The following is a 21,537-nucleotide window of genomic DNA, read 5'->3' on the forward strand; positions in this document are numbered from 1 at the left end:
TTTTCAACCACTTATCCGTAGTCGCGTCGCAGGGTAAACAGCTCCACCAGAGAGCTCCAGACTTCCCTCTCCAGAGCAACATTAGTAACTTCCTCCTGGGGGATCCCTAGACATTCCAAGGCCAGTGAGTCGATGTAATCCCTCCATCTCATCCTTGGACTGCCCCGGGGTCTCCTTCCAGTGGGACGTGCATCGAGGACCTCCCTTGGGAGACGCTCGAGGCATCCTAACCAGATGCCCGAACCACCTAAGCTGGCTCCTTTACAGGCAAAGAAGCAGCGACTCTACACCGAGTCTCTCTAGTGTGACTGATCATCTCACTCCATCTCTAAGGGAGATGCCACCCGTCAGAGTGGCTGCGCATGAAGCGATTCTCATCATTTCAATAAATAATCATAAAAAACTATTTCACAAGAGCAAGAACAATGTTGGTAAAACTAAGATATTTGAGGGGAAATATATATTATATATTGCATCACGTTCTTTATAAAACTGTGTTACGGTTGAACACACCTTTGCGCCGCTAATGGCTATATACCAATAAAATACTAATACAAGGCCTAAATAGGTAAATACAACACATTGATAACGGCAATGATAAAGCACACATAGATGACCTTTATTAAACCAAGCAAACAAAAACATTAGGGTTTCTTTGAGTTCAGAAAAACACCTCAAAGACACAAGACTGTAGAATATTAACTCAACTCTCATCTGACTGGCATCTATACTACGATTATTTAACAATCCAAACACGTATGTCAACACACAGTGAATATCTACATTCTACACAAACCCTTATGCTTATTGCATGAATATCAATGCACAAAATAATGATGTAGTGCAGTGGAGTAACCTTTTCCTGTTTTGTATGTGTATAGAATTAACATGACTTTAATAGAGTGGTGCTAAAGTGAAAACCAACCACTTAACTCATTGACTGCCAACACCCCCATCTGGTGTCTGAAATAGGTACTCCAGGACCGCCGTCCAGTCTATTAACAGGCAAGACTTAGTTTGAAAGGCGCATCACTCGGAAGCCGAGAGTCAGGAAGTGAATTATTGCTATGCAACGGGTGCTTCGATTGTTGTTTAATCCACCCAAAACACACCTTTTGTACCCGAGGATCATATAGTTTCGAGAAATGAGCTGCAAAAACAGGGGGGGAGGGGGATCACGATCTTTGTCATTGCCATAAGACACAGACCACATATATGTGTCTGTGTGACTAACTTAAACTAAAGGCTTTCACCCTGTATGAGTCCTCATGTGTCTTTTTAGACCACCCGTTTCAGCAAAGCTTTTACCACAAACTGTACAAGAAAAGGGCTTTTCCCCTGTGTGAGTCATCATGTGTCTTTTTAGATGACTTGTGCTAACAGTGTCTTTACCACAAACTGTGCAAGTATAGGGCTTTTCACCTGTATGAGTCATCATGTGTGTTTTTAGATGACTTGTGTAAACAAAGCCTTTACCACAAACTGTACACAAATAGGGCTTTTCGCCTGTATGAGTCATCATGTGATTTGTTAGATGACTTGTCGTAACACAGCCTTTACCACAAACTGCACAATTAAATGGCCTTTCGCCTGTATGAGTCATCATGTGGTGTTTTAGATTACTTGTGTAAACAAAGCCTTTACCACAAACTGTACACAAATAGGGCTTTTTGTCTGTATGAGTTATCATGTGTGTTTTTAGACAACTTGTGTTAACAAAGCCTTTACCACAAACTGTACACAAATGGGGCTTTTCACCTGTATGAGTCATCATGTGTGATTTTAGATGATCCTTTCGATTAAACATTTTGCCACACTCTGTACAAGAAAATGGCCTTTCGCCTGTATGGGTGATCATGTGTTTTTTTAGATCACTTGTGTCACGACAACCTTTATCACATACTGTACAAGAAAATAGCATTTTGCCTTTATGAGTCATCATGTGTGTTTTTAGACTTCCCTTTCGATTAAACATTTTGCCACACTCTGTACATTTCTTCCCCACGTGACTTCTCATAGAGTGAGTTTGTTTTGATGATTTTAAATCCTTGTGCTTGTGCCGTCCTCCCACATTTTGTGTCTTGTGTGATTTCAGTGTGTTTAAAGTTGACTGACATTCACTGGTCTCCTCACAATCTTCACCGTCTTCAGTGTCAGATTCAGAACAGTGCGAAGAGAGGAGCTGGTTGTCACTAGTTGGTTGTGATGTTCCACAGTCCTCTACATCAGCTTGTGTTTTCATGTGTTCAGTTGAGGTGCTGGCTACAGGCTCTGTCTCTCTGTTTTCATCATCATCTTCACTTTTCACTGCTAGTAATGTCAACCCACCATCCTCTTCTGGCCTTTGAAGTATCTCCTCTTGTTCCTCTTTAATCTGTGGAGGTTGTGGTTCCTCCTGGACCAGACTGAAGCTACACTTCTCTTCAGGTGTAACCTCTTCTTTACACACAGGGACGTGCAAGAAGTGTAGGAAAAAATACAAAGAGACTCTATAAAATATTTGAAACTTGTACCTTGTATTAACAGAAAAGTTAAAAAGTAGTGTCTTGTCATAACAACTGTTTTGTGTGTTTATGAGGTCTACTCCACCAAGTGGTACATTTTCAGGAAGAATTAAGGCCTGGACAGAGTCCGTTTGAGCCTTACGTCGGGGTGAGTCAAACGCTCACAAAACATGCAAGGTTTTTTGGTCCATACAGAGTCACCCCGTTGCTATTGTAGAGTTGCGTCGCTGTGGTGAGTATTTATTGTGGGTCTAATGTGCAATCAACTTTCGTCCACTAGATGGCAGCTATGACAGATTTTAGATTGTACAACAAACTGGAGCGACACACGTACGTGCCAGTTTATTTTTGTTGAGTTGAGATGTATATAGTCAGTTTTATCCATAGGATTTTTATTTTTAATGGCTTTCATGTACTCTTTAGGCCAGTGTTTCCCAACCTGTGTGCCGCGGCACTTTACTGTGCCGTTTGATGTGTCCAGGTGTGCCGCCTGATTTGACCGAAAATAACACTAACCCTCCCCCGAAAGCTGCAGGATTCCAATTGTTGCGTCGTTGTTGTCACACGTCTAATTAGACGTGCGACAACAACAACGAGTCAACGACGGAACAATACACACACACACACAAACAGCACATTGAGCACAACCCCCACCCTTCTGAGCCTTGAGGGAGGGGAGGGGCCGAGTCCTCCTCCTGACTCTCAGAGCGCAGCGCACCGCTCACACAGACAGTACACTCACTGTGTCGTTCTGTCCCCCTGTTGTGTTCTTAACTTCTTTAACCAAGGTCACTCGTATTTCTTTATGTAAGCTAAAGAATCCGATGTACACGGAGAGCTAAAGTTGCCAATAAAGCCCGCATACAATTACATCCTACTTGTTGCTGCTGTCATCATGTTAGCGATAAGCTAACTAGCTAAAGCTATCGACAGTAAACACAATATAGCTAGGCTAGCAAGCTAACGTTGCAATGCATATCAGATATCCACAGAGGATTGTTGCGCGCGTGTGTGTGTGTGTGTGTGTGTGTGTGCGCGCGTGCGTGGGGGATTCCGGATATAATAATAATAATAATAGTTTGAGTAGGCTGGACTTAGACAGGATGCATTGAATAATATCTGAATAGAACATTAACTAAAGTTATAAATAAGGAATAGAAACCAAGATGATGTGGTCAGAAAGAAATTAAATCCTGTTGTGCTTCACAACTTTACTTTTATGTGTAGGCCTACTGGTTTATAATCCATAGTTACTATGTATAATAATAATAATAAAAATAATAAAAATGTTAAACTATGAAAGTGCATAAGAATGCACAGCTTTTATTTGTACTTACAATGTTAAACCCACAGAAATGTAAGAAAATGTATATATATATATATATATATATATATATATATATATATATATATATATACACACACACATGCACACCCCCGTATATCTAGGTGTGCCCCGAGATTTTTAGGCTATGAAAAGTGTGCCCTGGGACAAAAAAGGTTGGGAAACACTGCTTTAGGCTACCTATACTGTAAATATGTTACGGGGCAGATTAAACTACGGTAATTGTCACCAACTGGAAGCATAGGATTAGGAGACGATAAATTATACACAACTGTCAGCACTTGTACACAAGCCGTTCTCCGCTGTAATTCCGCTGAGTTCTCGTCTTAACACCAGGGCTGGATTGGGTCAAAAAAATCATCCCCGACATATTTATATAAGAGGGGTCGAGCAGAGGAGGAAAAGCCTTCTTGCTCTGAAGCAGCTCTGCTGCTCTGTGCTTCCCAGGGGTCTTTTGCTGTCCTCGACGCAACTGCTTGCGTTGGGATCCGTCCGGGCGAGACGGATCACGTAACTGACGTGACGCAAGGGGAGAAATTTCTCTCACCCTCCGTTGCGTATGTCTTCTTGCGTCGATTGCGTTCGATTCTGCAAGGCACTTTAGATGGAGTGCCACTACACACATGTTCCAAATGCCTACTAGTAGGAACATTAGCAGTAGCACCTCAACTTAAATACTGTCTGTCTGTGTGTAGGGCAGTCCTGTCAACAAAGTGTCTGGTTTCTCTCACTTCCCAAGTGAGGAAGAGAGAATTTCAGAGAAGCCAAAACTTCAAAAATAGATTAAAAATATTTTAACGGCGATTAACGCCACTTTGCACACGTTTCCGCGGTCTCCTACTGCAACTTTATGCATCTTTGAAACATCTCATCAACACTCAAGCGACCATGCGGGTCTGCGTGAACAGACAGTGGTAAAGCTGCGTCCTATCATTCCTATGGAGAGTGGAAAACCCATCCAAAATTCAGAAAAGGTAACCGAGGGTCCGAAAGGGGCTAGGTGTAGTGTGTGCAACACTGTAACACACATACCTGCAGTGTGTAGACCGAAGTCCATATCAACATCAATGTCCAGCAGTTTGTTTTGTTTCTCCAGCAGAGTTTCTAGTGTCTCCATCTCTCTCTGGAAGAGGTTGCACAAGAAGTCCGCGGCCTTGCTGAGGCGCTCCGACACAAACAGTCTGACATGAAGCTTCAGCGGACACAAGTCAACACCACGCTGTTTGTCCAAAACAAACAATATCTCCTCTCCCACCGACGTCATGTGTTCATTTATCTTCAGCCGTACAGACTCCATTTGCCACGTCTTTACCTCCATTATGAGACGGTTTTTACCGATATACTAGAATTATGACATATAATTATAGGGTTATTATAATATATCGGTTATATCTATGGCGATGACCACGCGCTGACCAACTCTACGGTGTGTTATGAACTTATGATGAAAAAGTGACAAAGGCCCCAAAGGTCCAATTAGTACTTCCGGGGCAACGTGGTTCACACATGCGCACTACACAAGATCCAGGTTAAACTGTTCCCTTCTTAGTGCCTTTCGGACCCTGGTGGAAGAGGTGTGTAAGTGAAGATATTGCGCCTCCTGTAGCACAGAATCCCTTTACGCACATACATAGCTAGCAGCCAGGTCCCCACCCCCCAACACCAATCCACTCTTAAGTTCCACTCCTTTTCTCCACCACTCCCCTCTGCTCTGCTGTCCCCACCCCAGATTCCCGTGCAATTTTTCCCAATCCCCCCCCAAACACTTAATTGAACAATTGGGCTCCTCACGTGTGGGGTTGATTTGTAGTTTGAACACGTGGCTCATTCAAAAAAGCCGGAATAGCCGAGGATTTTTTTCTTCTCCCCCCCACTCTCTCTCTCTCTGTCTCCACCACCTTCTTCTTGGTTTTGTACTCAGAGGCGGTGTGGTGGAGTCGATCCGAGCTACTCCAAACAAACACTGCACATTCTAGTGGGTAAATAGCGATTTGTCCCAGCTTAAAAGGGTGTCCCTTTCGGCGCTGAACATGAATAAGATATACATTGGCAACCTAGGCGACGAGACGACCACGGAGGACTTGGGAACTCTCTTTGAGCAGCCGAAGATTCCGCACACGGGTCTTCTTGTCAAAACTGGCTATGCGTTCGTGGATTGGCCAGGCGACAAGAATGCAATGAAGGCCAAGGCCATTGATATTCTTTCAGGTGAGATGCTTTATTCTTTAAAAAAATATATAAAGTATTTGAACGAACGACGCACACACACACTGCTGCAAATTGTGGAGATCGCTTTACTTCAGGCCCCTATGAGAGAGATGCATGTAGTCTTGTAGGGTGGGGGTGTTACCAAACGGATATTTCTTTCCCACAACCTCTATTTGGTCTTTGACACCGTGGACGCAGATACAAATACATGTAGATTGAAATGTTGTGGCCCCCGGTCCGGTGTAATGTACTGTTGATCAGGATGTACGAGCAGCGAGCACACACACACACACACACACACACACACACAATCACGGGGATATGCATCATGCATGCCAAGGCTTCTTCTTATTGTGGCTTACGCCATTCAGAGTAGTAGGGCGCATAAAGCATGCTGGCCCAGTGGCCTGTGGAGTGCGTGCTATTCGTAAAATATAAGCCACAGATCACTTTTAAAGGCACTCCCTTTGAACTTACCGCTTGTCCTGGTTTCAAAGTGTAGGGCCCCTCAAGTGGCCTAACTTGTTACATTGTAGCACACAGTGTAGCCAGTCTGTCCGCCCATGCTTACATTACACACCAGGTGGTTTAATTGTGCTGGTAAAATGTAGGCCAACTACAAGACCTTTCTGTCTTTAAAGTATGTTTTGGTTTGTTAGATGTACCACAACGTGAATAAACCAATCACATCTCTTAACAGTCCACGTTAACAGTTAAGTTAACCTCATATGTAGTTTTACGAATGGGCTTGATGTCTTATTAATATCCAGCGATGTGTAGGCTACATTGGTGTTACATGATTTGATTAGTAATGGGCTACACACTATTTGACGACTCTTGCATATTAGTATATGGCTCAGATATTTTTGTGCAATGGCATACAAAATAGTTGGACTAGCTACTAGCAAACGTGTCTCGTAGCAGTTAAACGCTTTTAAAAAATGCGTTTTATTTCCTTTCCTAGGTAAAGTGGAACTTAATGGAAAACTTCTGGAAGTGGAGCACTCTGTCCCTAAACGTCAGAGGTAGGTCCAGGGTTTACTCGTGGGGGGCTTCCTTCCAGGTTCCTGGTGGCGACATTTTTTTTTCTTCCTTCAGCCATTTTCTACAAGTATTGTGTTTGTCAAGTGGCAATTCTGCATTTGGTAAACGCGAGCTAGCTGTGGCAATTTTGTATTCTATGTAGATGTATACCCATTTCTATTTTTGCCCAAATGAAAGCCCGTTTTAACGAATGCTTTAATTTGGGGTCAAATCAAAGGTTGTGTGATGCACTCCTCCCCCCTCGCCATGATGACTGCGTGTGTCCTGAAAAACCATTGTTTTTTGTTTATGACTAATGCCTTTTTTCTTCTCTGCTGCCCCGCCAGTTGGTAAATGATGTATTCACGTCAATGCACGGTATGGTCATACGTAGGCTAGGCTACTAGGCTATCCTTTACATAGTCTATTACGGGTTTTTTAAAGCCAGAGATTGCTGAAATGTGCAGTAGGGCTGAGTGAGGCGTAGGCCTGTGTGAACTGAAGTCGTCCATTTGAGAAGGATCTGCCCGTCAGTCTCCCTGCCTGCCCTGAGTTTCCGCCCACCCTACACAACACGACATGGACTCCCAAACGCTAATGGGATGGCAGCTTTTGGGCCCTAGTCATGGAAACCCCATACAGTGTAATCCCCAGTCTTAATTTAACTCTGGAAGTGTACAAATGTACCCAAAAAGCCCCTTATGGGTCCATCTGGAACATTTGTAGTTTGAGTTACAAATGGACAAATTAACAGATTTGTACAAATGGTCACTGAAATTGCATATTATGCAATAACCAATTGCGCTCGTCAACATGCTTTAGAAGCACAGATTGTATAAACTTGGGAGGGACAATGCTTCCCCATCTTTAAAATGTAGGGGGGAAAACATGGCAGTTGAAAACTGAGCACCTGGGTGTGAACACAATCTACAGGTGTATCTGTTTACATTAAAAGTATACATTATATTACCACATAGCTTTGGAAAAAGTGTAGAAGATTGCTTGTTAGCCTGTTAGTGTTATCCTAATCATGCTGCATAAAACTGTAGCTATACGTTTGTCTGCCTGTAGTTATTTGCTCTGTAAATGGTTGATTTGCTCATAAATATGTAAATTCATCCAACATTTAGAATAAGCCAAACTGTTGTATCAGTGTTTTTATGGGCTGTCTATGGGAAGTTGCACCTATGTACCTTGCTGGCGTTGACAATGCCAGCAAGGTACATAGGTGCAACTTCCCATAGACAGCCCATTCATCCAAACAGAAAAGTCCTATTCAATTGTATTAAATAACAAACTCACCAAACGAAAAGCTTGAATTATCGTCTTACTATCTGCAAAGTGTTTGTTTGATAAGTATCCACCGTAGACATGTTATGAGCTACTTCCTGTCAAGAAATTCCTTGCAGATGATTATTTTTCTAAGTGTCAGAGTTTGGAAGCACTCGTTATCTCGAGTCTCTGTGTGTGTGTGTGTACGTGCTGGTACAGTACGTCTGTAATCCACGCAACTCGAGAACCTTTCGCCCCACCGACTTCAAATTCGACACGTGTTCCACATCCCCACAGGGAGTGCAGTGCCCGGTGTTGAGTAGGTCAGACCCACGGTTGTCCAGAGCCGCCACAAAAGGCCTCTGCCCGGGCTCTGGACCTGATCACCCCTAATATCTTCATATATGGAGCTGGCCTACAACAGGTATTGCATAGTCGGGTGGGGCATGGATCTCCAACTTCCATCGTATTGCATAGTCGGGTGGGGCATGGATCTCCAACTTCCATCGTTACCGACTCAGTGCTCTACAGCCGGGCACCAGCCTAGTTTAAATAACGACCAGTCCCTAACTAACCTATATGGGTCTCAAACATCACAAACTCCATATTTGGTTGTGGTTGATCTGATTCTAGAGCACCATATATGGAGCCGAAAGAGACATATAGTGCTGAGATAATGCGAACGTAAAACTCCATGTAGGCCTATGGATATAACTGACTCATCGTGACTCATCAGTGAGTCAGCTATAGGCTATTACCGTGTGATTAATCATATGAAGACGATTAATCTGGGCACGCACGGCGGAGGCGACAGGACAGAACAAACTGGAACTACTGTAACAACATAATTACTACATATTAAAAATAAATAAAAATTAACAAACATGCTGCGGGCGTTGTCGAACCAGCGGGTCACTTCTTCTGAAGCATTCACAGCGGGCCGTGCCCTGCAGGTTTGAGGGAACAGCAGCCCAACAGAGATGTGCTTCCTCTCAGCCCATGAACACTGTCGTCATGTTTGTACCACAACAGGAGGCTTGGGTAGTATAATGGATGGGGCGCTTTGATCGCATCTTAGAACCGGGAAGGAACTTCCTCTAAAATGGCCACTATAAAATACAATTGTTGCGAACGCAGTGAGCATTTACTATGACACCCAGCAGATCATGTCTGTGTGTCTGTCCCGCTGTAACACCACCCGCCAACCACCAGAGGGCGCAGCTGTATCACACACAAACACACACACACACACACATGCACGCACGCACACACACACACACACACACACACACACACACACACAAAAAACTTAACTTACAAAAAAACTTAACTTAAAAAAAAAACTTAAAAGGGAAAAACTTTAAAAGGAAAGAAAAACACACACACTCACGCACACACACACACACACACACACACACACAAAACTTAACTTAACTTAAAAAAAAAATTAACTTAAAAAAAAAACTTAAAAAGGAAAAACTTTAAAAGGAAAGAAACTTAAAAAAAACTTAACTTAAACACAAAAAAAGAGAACTTAAAAAAAACCTTACAAAATTACGTAATTTATTCTAATTGTTGTTTTTGCAATTTACGAGCTGCGTTCGCTTCCCGTGTTCGCGCGTCTTACTTGTAGTAAACTCTAATAAAATCCCAAATAAACTAACTAAACTTAATCCTCAAAATAAACAACTTATCCAAAATAAACAACAAAACCAAATAACTTTGAAATACTAGCCTTCTCTCAATGTGCAAATCTGCAATTGTGCACCAAAAGCAAAGAGGATGTGCAGGCACCCTCTGCAACACCTTCTTGTCAGCAGCAGAGCAGTTCCCATACCAGGTGTGTAATGGAGATTGTGAGAGTACTCTCCACCACACACCTGTAGAATGCCTCCAGCACTGAGGCATTGAGGCTAGCTTGTCTCAGCCTCCTGATGAAACGGAGGCACCGGTGAGCCTTTTTTAAGATGTTTGAGTTGTTTGTGGTCCACTTTAAGTCCTCTGAAATGTGCACCCCGAGGTACTTGAAGCTATAGGGACCTTTTCCACCATATAGCTCTATTATAAACAGGGGGAGGGGAGAGGCATGGTCTCTTCTCCTAAAAAAATGACCACAACAAAAACATGCAAAATATAAAACACAGAAAAATAGCACAAAATCACATAACCACAACACATCTAAATTTCCACTGGCTCACACTTACATCACTGTTCATAAGTGTTTTATTTGTATAATTAGCCTGCAGTGTGAGTACAATGAAGTACACTTGAAGCAGAACCCACTGTCTCTAACAAGACACGCACGTACTCACACACGCACGCACGTGTGCGCGCGCACACACACACCGCACGCGTGCGTGCATGCGCACACACACACACACATACATCAAAGCCTTGTGGCTTTGAGGTTAATAGCAACAGTAGCTGAACCATAGAAAAGAAACATTCATTCAGTGGTGGAAAAAGTACTCAGATTATTATTTATTTATTCTCCTACTTAACCCATTTAGATTTTAGACCTGAGTGTGATTATAAAAACACATGTTGGTGACCATCAATACAACAGTGGTTTGGATACTTTGTTTTTACAGCGTTAAAAAGAAATCTGCTACACTTTTGCAATACTTGATAGAATATATATATATATATATATATATATATATATAATGGGCTTAAGTAAATTTCCCATTAGACGGGTGGGAAATTTGGTATAGTCTTTTTTTATTGGCCTAAAATATTGTCTATATACATATATTCATGAATCCACTTTCAGGGGTTTCTTGTGACCCTACCATTAACATCCTATGGCAGGCACAAATGTCAAACTTTCCTTTTGCTTTAAGTAGCATGTGACATGTCAAACTAGGTGGGTTTCATGATTCTGAATCCATTCCAAGCATTAGTTTTGCACAAAATACACTCCTTGGGCTAAAAACGGCCATAGACGTCATGACAAATGTGATGAGGTCAGCACATTTTGGGCACATTTGGGCAAGTGACTATGGCTGCATTTAGCCCAAAGAGTGTATTTTGTGCAAAACTAATGCTTGGAATGGATCCAGAATCATGAAAAACCCCTAGTTTAACATGTCACATGCTACTTAAAGGAAAGTTTGAATTATTTGCCTGCCATAGGATGTTAACACAATCATTCCCGGGATTCCTTCAAAATAGGACCTTTGGGGTGCCCCCCCCCCGGAGAAATATTTTTTTATTAAAAAAAAAAAGAAGATGGGTAGACCCGTGCTCTTTGGTAACACAGGTAATATTATAGACAAAACAAATACAAATAAATACACATACATATGCCATATAGTAAGAGAAATCTGGGAACTAAATCGTTACCAAGAAATGTCTTCACTAATGTGTTTCTAAAGGTGTCTAATAACATATACTAAAAGTTTGAAATTCAACTCCCGTGGGAAATTTGAGTTATTAGCATAATATGTGACCATACCCATAACATCCTATATAAGGCAAAGTCCAAATTTCATCATTCTTTAAGTAGCATGTGACATATGAAACTAGGGGGTTTTCATGATTCTGAATCCATTCCAAGCATTAGTTTTGCACAAAACACTCCTTGGGAGGAAAACGGCCTCACAAACGTGATGAGGTCAGCACATTTGGTCAAGTGGATATGGCCTAATTTAGCCCAAGGAGTGTTTTTGTGCAAAACTAATGCTTGGAATGGATTCAGAATCATGAAAACCCCCTAGTTTCATATGTCACATGCTACTTTTTTGCCTTATATAGGATGTTATGGGTATGGTCACATATTATGCTAATAACTCAAATTTCCCACGGGAGTTGAATTTCAAACTTTTAGTATATGTTATTAGACACCTTTAGAAACACATTGGTGAAGAAATTTCTTGGTAACGATTTAGTTCCCAGATTGGTCAAATACCTGATAAAATGCCCTTACTAATAGAGTTATACAATAAATAGAGAACGGACGGCCCCACCCCCACCTATCCATTTCAAGGAAGTTGCTCACCCATAGAGTATATATATATATATATATATAATAGAGACTGAACTGGCGCGAAGCTCCGCCCCCCCAGCTATTCATGTCAGTGGAAGTTGCTCAGTGGCGTTTTGAAGCACCCGGAAGACTGCCGGAAGTACCGTCTGAGAACGTCTACTTCCGCATTTGACCACCAAATTTTGGTGGTCAAATGCGGAAGTGCAACCGAGCGCTCAATGTTAAAGCCCAGCTGCACGGGGTTTCCCGGTCATGAATCCACGGGTCCGCCTGTAGTCCCTCCTCCTACCACTAGGGAGGAGAGCTTCAACGTTGGAAAGCCTGCCTGCCCCCTTGTGCTCACCTAGTGCATGAAGCAGCGGAAGTTCACTCTACTTCTTCATTTTCTGCGCCCATACGCGGAAGATTAGAGCAACGAGCGGTTGCACCAAGCTCCCAGGGAGGCTCTCCAACGTTGAAGCACTCAGCCCTACTGGTCAGAGTGGGGACTGCAGGTGGACCCGTGCATTTATGACGAGGAAACCCCATGCAGCTGGGGTTTAACATTGATAGAATGAATCTCTTTGAGGGTTGTTGTTTGCACTTCCGCATTTTTGCGGAAGTAGAGAGTTCTTCCGGGTGCTTCACAACACCACTGAGCAACTTCTATCGAAATGAATAGCAGGGGGCGGGCGTGCTGGGCAAGACCTACGCTGTAGACGCTATCATTTTTTTTGGGCGGAAGTTGTGGGATTTTGAAACAAGTGTTGTGATTGATCAGAAAAATATCAGGACCGAGGCTAGGGGGCGGTTTCAGAAGATGGAAGTTTTGCGCAGTAGAGTTTTACGCGGAAGTGTTGCAGTACCAGATTTGACCACCAGGACACGACAGCTTAAATAATTCTCAGTGGAGCGTCAGCTCATTTCAAACCACAGTAGGCTACCACTCCTTCCTTCCTTCCTTCCCTCGAAACATTGGGCACCATATTTCTTGCTTTTAAACGTTGCTTCCTTCTTCCTGCACCACTGCATCTCCACTCCTGCCTCTCCACTCTCTGTGTTCTAAAATAGATCAATAAGACCTCATCATCCTCACAAGTGCCCTATTGATATGCAAGACCTGTGCGGGGGAAGGGAGGGGATGTCACGACATATTTGACACTTGTGTAAAAGTGCAAAGATATTGTCCTCAAAATTACCGTACAAAAGGAAACGTTGAAGTGAGTTTACATAATTAATGAAAAGTACTGCAAAATGGAAATAGCCTACTCAAGTAAAGTAAAAGAGCTATTTTCTAAATGTTTGCCTTGATCTTAGGTCATGTTTGATCATTCGGCCAATTTTTGACCACATCTTTAAGTATAGTTTGTTGGTTACTTTTGATACAGTAGCCTAAAGGTCGCCACACACCGGGCACGAATCGGATGCAAATTCGGATTTTTACAGCGTTTCTCCATCGGTTTTCCGAAAAACGCGGCCGGTGTGCAACCACCTTAATGGTCCTTTGTCTTTTTATTTTAAAGTTATTGGAAGTTAAAAGTCCTGAATTGTCATTTTTAGAAATGTGCAGAATAGATACCCTGTATACACTACTGTATGTTGGTTTGTTTACTGTTGTGTTGAGAGAGAAAACTATATATGTTCCACATTAAGCGAATCATCTGGCGACCTCCCCAAAATCACTTTGAGAACCAGTGTTCATTTTTTGACTAAGACATATGTTTTCTGGCAAAATTAACATTGCATTAAGACATGCAGGCCCAGGGCAGCTGGCGTAGTCATCATGGGCACCGTGGCTGGTAATCCAGTCTGGCAGTGTGCCGCGGGTTCCACTTGCAATCCCGACGGCATTTACTGTGTGTCACCCCCCATCTCTCTCCCCATTTCCTGTCAGCCTCTGTCCCTCTATAAAAAAATAAAGGCGACAGCCACAAAAAAATATCTTTAAAAAAGGAGTAAAAAAAGACTAAGACTAAATCAAAATCTGCTGAAGAAATGTACACTTTCCACCAGTGACGGAGGGAGGGTGGGATGATGGGACCTTGTCGGCATGACAACAAGCTCCGCCTCTGTGGTGCATATAAGAGGGAGTCAGGCTTTGATGTGGTTGTGTTGCTGTCTACTGTCTGTCTGTCTGTCTGTCTGTCCAGCTGTCTACTGTCTGTCCAGCTGCTGTCTGTCCAGCTGTCTACTGTCTGTCCACACTGTTGAGGTGAGCTCTAACTCTTTTGGCTTTGTCACCTTTTATTTATTTTCTTCTTCTTCTTCTTCTTCTTCTTCTTCTTCTTCTTCTTCTTCTTCTTCTTCTTCTTCTTCTTCTTCTTCTTCTTCTTCTTCTTCTTCTTCTTCTTCTTCATATGTTTTTCACGTTTCAGATTTGTGTTGTTGGGGTCCATCAATACAACAATGGTTTGAATACTTTGTTTTTACAGCGTTAAAAAAATCTGCTACACTTTTGTAATACTTGATAGAATATATATATATACTGTATATCCAGTAGGCTACTTTAACTCAAGTCTATGTTTGGACACGGCAAACTTTCACTGGCAGCTGATATGAGTATTTGGATATATATATATATATAATATTTGGATCAGGAGTATTAATATTTTGCCTACTACAGGGGTCGAGTAATACTCTGTCCATCGTTGGCATACATGCAGGGAGTGAGCGGCGTCTTTTGGATTTCACAGCGGTGACGTAAAGTTCCACTTGCAAACAAAGACTCTATAGTCTCCACACACAAAGACCATCTCAGTCTGTTATTGACAGACTGAGAGGGTCTGCCCCCCCCCCCCCCCCCCCCCGCTCATGAATTATTCATGCAGGTGGGCCGTCTCTCCATGCTGCTGGGTTATGTGATATGGTTGCTGTCGGCAGTGGAAACCCCAGTGGTGGGGAAAAAAGTATACTCAAATTTCTTACTTAGGTAGAAGTATCAATACTGCAATTAAAAATACCTAAAAAATATAGGTAAGTAAACATACTTAGTTACTTTTCACCACTGGGGAAACCTCATATGCTACAAAACTCAAATGGCTGATCTACAAGCTCGAGACACGTTTCTGAGTATTTTTGCTACTTTTGTGTGACATTGTAGTATGACGAAGTAATTTACGGTGGAAAAATACAATAATAATGGAGATAAGATCTTTCTTTCTTTCTTTGTGTACGTGTGTGCGCGTGCATGTGTGCGTGTTATTTGATCAGTTGGACAGAGGTCAAGGAGGTCCCCGACCCCCTAGGCGAGGACCAACCCCCACCCCTCCCAGACATGACGAGTGGCTGTGTGAGATCGGAGCTCAGCGGTGAACACACACTGATAACACAGGACAGCACACACTGTGAGTACACGTGTGCGTGCGTGCGTGCGTGCGAGAGGGAGTGAGGGAGTGCGAGAGGGAGTGAGATGAGGCTAAGATTAGAGGCAGGCAGGGCTCCACACTCATTTTTTCACAGGTAGCACTGGTGCCACCTACCTTTTCATTTGGTAGCACCACCAGAAATTAGGTAGCACCATCTTTTTCTTTGTATAGCGTGGTATTAATACATGACCTTTAAGACCTTATCATGCTGATAGTTAATTGTTAATTTCCATACCATAGTTTTGCCTTGATGTAAAGACTGACAATGACACAAACTTGATATTTGCAAACTTGATATTTGCAAAATATTTTAATCTGAACTGTAGGTTTCTCTGCAAGAGCAGCAGTTTGACAACATAGGTCATCTTCTTATAAAAAAATAAAAGCAAAACATAACAGTAGGCCTATGTTGTTTTTAGATCATATCATGACAATGTATTTAACTGCCTTCTCTTTTTAAAACTGTGCCAGCCATTGTTGCTGAAAAGAGTACTTTTTTTCTTTCCCCCCTCCTCAGTCTCTTTGGCCAACCTGTCACTGTCCTCTTCACTCTCAGAATATGAGATTATCGCCGGTTCCACAACTTCCTCTCCACCTTCTTGGTCTCCTAACCCTCATTTGTCTCCTCTGACACATTTCTTTTCTTGAAAAAATCAACTATTGAGCCGCGTTTCATGTCTGCATCTTTGTATGTTTTCTTTTTCGGAGTTCAGTGAGCGCGCCGCTTGTACGCTTGTACTTCATCACGTGACTCACATGCGCAGGCACGTGACGTCACTCACATGCATGCAAGCTACTAGCTAGGCACTAGCAGGCAGGCAGAGCGGGAGAGACCGAGAGAGAGAGAGAGAGAGAGAGAGAGAGAGAGAGAGAGAGAGGGGATTCGATTGAGCCAAAAGAAAGTAATACTTTATTATCGCACTACTAACATAGACGCCCGGCGCCCGTGCCTCAGTGTTGAGACGGGGTAAAAAGAAAAAAAAAAAAAACGGATCGTTTTTTTTTTTTTTCTCTCGCCTTTCCAAGTATCACCGGTGCGACCTCGTTAAATTTTAAGTATCACCCTTAATAAATTAAGTCGCATATGCGACCTAATAGGTCGCACGGTGGAGCCCTGGAGGCAGGACATGGGGATGAAAGACACAGACAGACAGTGTGTTATAAGATACTAGGTTCATCTATTTAGCTGGTTTATCTATAGGGTTTATATAGTATCATCTGACCACATCAAACCCTGTATACACTCAAGACACGCTTCATATGTGGCCAGTACAGAATTAATTCCATATGTTGACGGACGGACGGACTGGAACAACTTAGGTTTTAGAAACATCATCATCCAACATATTTTACTGTGTTTGTTTACATGTTAGTAGCGCTTGTTGGCCGTGTCTGTTTGGTTAGCAACATTGACAACAACGTCATCTGCTTTGCTACTATACCAATACTATTGATTGGTTAATGGTTGGTAACGTAGATCTACGTCCGTGACAAGTCAAGCGTTGGATTTTAGTTGACAAAGATCTACTGTACGTCCATGGCAGTCAATGTGTTAACCCATTTTGCCCTGAGGACGTATATGTCACCAGAGTGCTGTGCTACGCCTACGAGCTTGTAGATCTGCTATTTTTGAAAAATCGTGAAAATGTGTGCAAATCTTTGAATATATATTCTTTCACAGCGAACGTCTTTAACTCACATCTTTGCTTCCGGGGGGGTCCCTGGAACAACATATTTTCAGATGAGGGTCCCCGCCGATTTTAGTTTTTCAGAAAACTGTCAGGATTTGGTAGAATCTGGTCTCAGGACTCAATGTGTTGAGTACAGTACTTGAATTCCTGTGATAGACCAGGAGGTATCGACGAGGATGGAGGTGGAGGAGATGAAGCACGGCATGGAGGAGGAGCAGGAGGCGGGCCTGCGCCACAACGACCACGACCCAGCCGACGAGCTGAAGAAACCTCGCAGGAAAGACACGCCCATCCTCCAATACCCTCCACATATACCAGGTGAGACCATTGATTGATTGATTGATTTATTGATTGGTCCACTGGGGTGCATACATACATTGGTAATGGTTAGACATACTAAAGGTGTCTGCACACTGCTGCGTTTTTCTGATTTTTAGCATCGTTTTTCTGCCGTTTCTTTCGGAAAAAACGCATCTACAAGGATACCGTCGCTCCCGACATGCGTGGGCTGGTTACAACTAACATGTGGCAGGTTAATACTCACCCGTGGCTCGCCCGACATGCGTGCCAGGTTAAAACTAACCTGTGGCAAGTTAAAACTATAGGCTTCCTGTGAGGTTAGGTTTAGGGTTTGGGTTTTGGGTATAGGGCGTCGGACTAATGCCTGGACTGTCAGACCAAACACAATTCCTACTCAATTCATCAGCATAAGAGATTATACTGTGCAATACAATGCAATAATCGGTAGTATCAAAAGGTATATTTACAGAGAAAGGAGGGGTGGGGCCAGCGGGCAGCGAATGCTATACTACCAATAGACGGTCAATAATTCCCTTGTCTTGCTGGGCCTCTCATTATGCCCTTTTCAACTGTGGAGATAACGTCATAACCACCAACACCCCATCTCAGCAAACCGTTGAAACACATGTCTGTTGAGGGATAGATCATTACATGCAATGTTATTTTATATACTGTATATATCAGTGGTTCCCAAAGTGGAGTCCGGGGACCTCCAGGGGTCCTTGAGGGAGTTCCAGGGGGTCCCCAGCTAAATGATAGTTTGGAACCAAATGGACCCTTATGGGTCTGTAACGCTGAGAGTGTACAGATGGACCCCAAAAATATAGTCTACATTTTACCACTACTCTTAACTTAAAACGTAATAATGAAATCGTCATAATAAATGTAACACAATTCTTAATATTGTAAGCATAATGATATTGTAGCATCGTGATATTTGGCCATAACTCCCTCCTCTGAGGGGCCAGACTGGTGAACCGTGGGTCATGGGTTCAATAGTGGGTGAAATGTTACAATGAGTAATGGTAATATATTGTATTTTATTCACAAAAAAATAAAAATAATATAATATATAATATAATATAATATAATATAATATAATATAATATAATATAATATAATATAATATAATCACAATACAATCACCAAAAGTAGCTGATCTACAAGCTCACAAGTTGTCATGATGATGATGATCTATATATTTTGGTTCTTTGATTTTGTATATAATGCTTATTATGTCCGATAAAAATAAGGCAACATAAACCCGTTTTTATGGGGGGAAAAAAAGTGCGTGAAAGTGTGAAAAAAATCATTGGTTTGTGATCAGCTTGACTGCTTAATGAACAGTAAAGACATCAGGATTAGGTTAAACCTGGCTGTTAGCCTGGTCCGGAGCAGGCTAAGTCTAGCCTGGCTAATAAGCCATACGTGAATCAGCAAATTGTCTGCCGGCGAGAGTGATATTAGTCTGGTTTAATAGCCAGGCTAGGCTAAATCCACAGCATTAGTTTCCATGGTAACTAGTGTGGCATTGCTTTCATGAAACCCAATTAAGCCTCAACATATCCAGTTTAACTGGTTAAATTAATCTGGCAAGATTAACCATCTTTCCTGAAACCAGTTAATCGCTAATCCAGGATATATTAAGACAGGATATCTGTTAAATCCTGGCTTAATCTCTAATCCAAGTTTGTTTTACTCTGTCCGTCTCCATGTTATCAGATTTAGAATTAGAATTAGATTTTTTCCCAGATTGCGGTCGAAGCAAGCTATTAAACAGCCCATAACTAAAGAACGGATGATCGCGTTTACAAAATGTATTTTCCGGGTGAAAGAAAAGATGATTGTCCACCCCTCCATACAGTCTTTGTTTACATCCTGGGCACATCATGGGTCGACAAAAACACTGGAAAAGAAACACAAATAAATGTTTAGAAAAGGGTTTTCAATGGATTCTGGTATAGTAGGCCTATTGGGCATGCTAATTAACATACTGAATCTAGAAAAATACAATATACGTTATGGAAAGGCATCAGTTTCAAGATGGCGTGCAAGATGGCTGCCAGGAGCTTAATTGACGCACAATTGATGCCCACACTTTGTTACTTTTGTACAATTTTGAATAATTCAGTTTCAGGACGCTTTGTGAGCTTGTAGATCACTATTTTCGAAAGATTTTCATCTTTTCATTTTTATTTTAATGTTTCAAGAAATGTGTGAAATGTGACATTCTGCATAACATTTTTTTTTAATTTTTTTACATGAGTATATTTTGAAGCCAATACTTTTGTTCCGCCGGTCTGTGCTTGATTTCAGGAGTGAGAGAGCTGAAAGCAGACGAGCAGATGATACACCACGAACATGAAGAGAAGGTCGACGACAAGAACTGAACACAGCTCTTCTTTGTTTCCAATAAATGTGTTGAATTGTTGATTTACTACTGTACTGTACCCGAGGACAGGAGACAAACGTTTCGGCTATCCAGCCACACTGATGAAGGCTGGATAGCCAAAACGTTTGTCTCCTGTCCAAAATGCAAGAATAAATTACTGAAATGCAGTCTTGGTGTGTGCGACCCATTACCGTAATTTATATGATATGGCAGTAAATAAGGTAAGAGCAGCCAAGCTAACACCCACGCACGTGTTGCGGTCTAAAACACACGCGCACACCTACACAGGGATACAGGGCCAGATTTACCACTGGGCTAAGGACGAGGGGGGGATAGACAGTAGGCTGACAGGAAATGGGGAGAGAGATGGGGGGGGGGGGGTGACACGCAGTAAAGGCTGTCGGGATCGGGAGTCGAACCCGCGGCACACTGCCAGACTGGATTACCAGCCAAGGTGCCTGAACCGCTGAGCCACGGCCCAGGCCATTCAAGTGAGATTTGTGTTTAGTTATTGTAGATTTAGTTTTTTTAGGGTGATTTTGGCGCTCCCCCAAAAAATGATCGGACAAAACGAACTCCTATAAATCCGGCACTGCATGCATGTATGCACGCACGCACAACTTGTCCCATCGCCACGTTGCGAACACACACACACACGTGGTACACGATGTTAATTATTAATTAATAATAACACTTGGTTGAGGGAACATGGGGCTGAGGGAACATAGGTATGACCCCTGATAGGCAACGCTACTGCTATCGATATTTACATATATGCCTACTATCTACACCTGTTAGTATTTATGCCATACTTAACATGTTCTAAACTGTGATCGAGATATGAGCAAACTCCCGAGAGAAGATAAGCAGAAGGCGCACAATAAGCCAGGTAACAGCAGCTCTGTCTAGTTAGCTTGTAGCTACGATCTTTTTACATTTATGGAGAAATACTCTGTTACAAGTAAACTGTTCTTTTCACTTCTTATGACAACAACATGTATAATTAAAATAAAAACCCCTCACTGTACATCTGTGAATATGTTGTGCCTTAATTGTTTTCTCTCTTCCAGACATGTCCCAGGCCAGCCATGAGGACCAAAAGCTTTGAGGGTCTTAGTTGTCATCGGGAATACAATTTCAATAAAATGTTTTTATACAAGGTACGGCCACGGAGCCGACTTGGGGACCCAACGCAGCTCCTCCAAGGAAAACAAACAAATTAACGGAGCTGAACGTGAATCCCCCCCACCGCCCACCCCTTTTTTTCCCCCCTCACTGTATGTTTCTTTTCCCTTTTTACCTCCTTTATGATGAATTCCTGTTCTGTCTATAGAAGTGTCTATTTGTACGTCTCTAAATGTTTTGATGATTTGAACATGGTGGACCCTATTGGAAACAAGTGTAATGCTTAATTGGGTCGTCCACTCACAGTTAACTGCCTTTGTATTGAGTTTGTGCTTGAAATGTACT

At 42.4% G+C, this 21,537-nt stretch overlaps 1 protein-coding gene across 1 annotated transcript; it reads left to right on the top strand.

The window, feature by feature from the left end:
- Window positions 1-5,516: 5,516 nt before the first annotated feature.
- ppp1r17 (protein phosphatase 1 regulatory subunit 17) lies at window positions 5,517-20,158 on the top strand. The gene is made up of 5 exons (XM_079504061.1): window positions 5,517-6,057; window positions 7,022-7,082; window positions 15,530-15,663; window positions 17,532-17,693; window positions 19,992-20,158. The coding sequence occupies exons 1-5, from the start codon at window positions 5,880-5,882 to the stop codon at window positions 20,063-20,065; spliced, it is 609 nt and encodes a 202-aa protein (XP_079360187.1). The 5' UTR covers window positions 5,517-5,879; the 3' UTR covers window positions 20,066-20,158.
- The last annotated feature ends 1,379 nt before the right edge of the window (window positions 20,159-21,537 follow it).

Source organism: Electrona antarctica, assembly GCF_951216825.1.
Source record: "Electrona antarctica genome assembly, chromosome: 1".
NCBI classification, from domain to species: Eukaryota; Metazoa; Chordata; class Actinopteri; order Myctophiformes; family Myctophidae; genus Electrona; species Electrona antarctica.

Coding starts and splice junctions, on each gene's coding strand:
- ppp1r17 (XM_079504061.1), top strand. CDS start 5,880: ATGAATAAGATATACATTGGCAACCTAGGCGACGAGACGACCACGGAG. Junction 15,664..17,531: donor AACACAGGACAGCACACACT/GTGAGTACACGT, acceptor TTCCTGTGATAG/ACCAGGAGGTATCGACGAGG. Junction 17,694..19,991: donor ATACCCTCCACATATACCAG/GTGAGACCATTG, acceptor GCTTGATTTCAG/GAGTGAGAGAGCTGAAAGCA.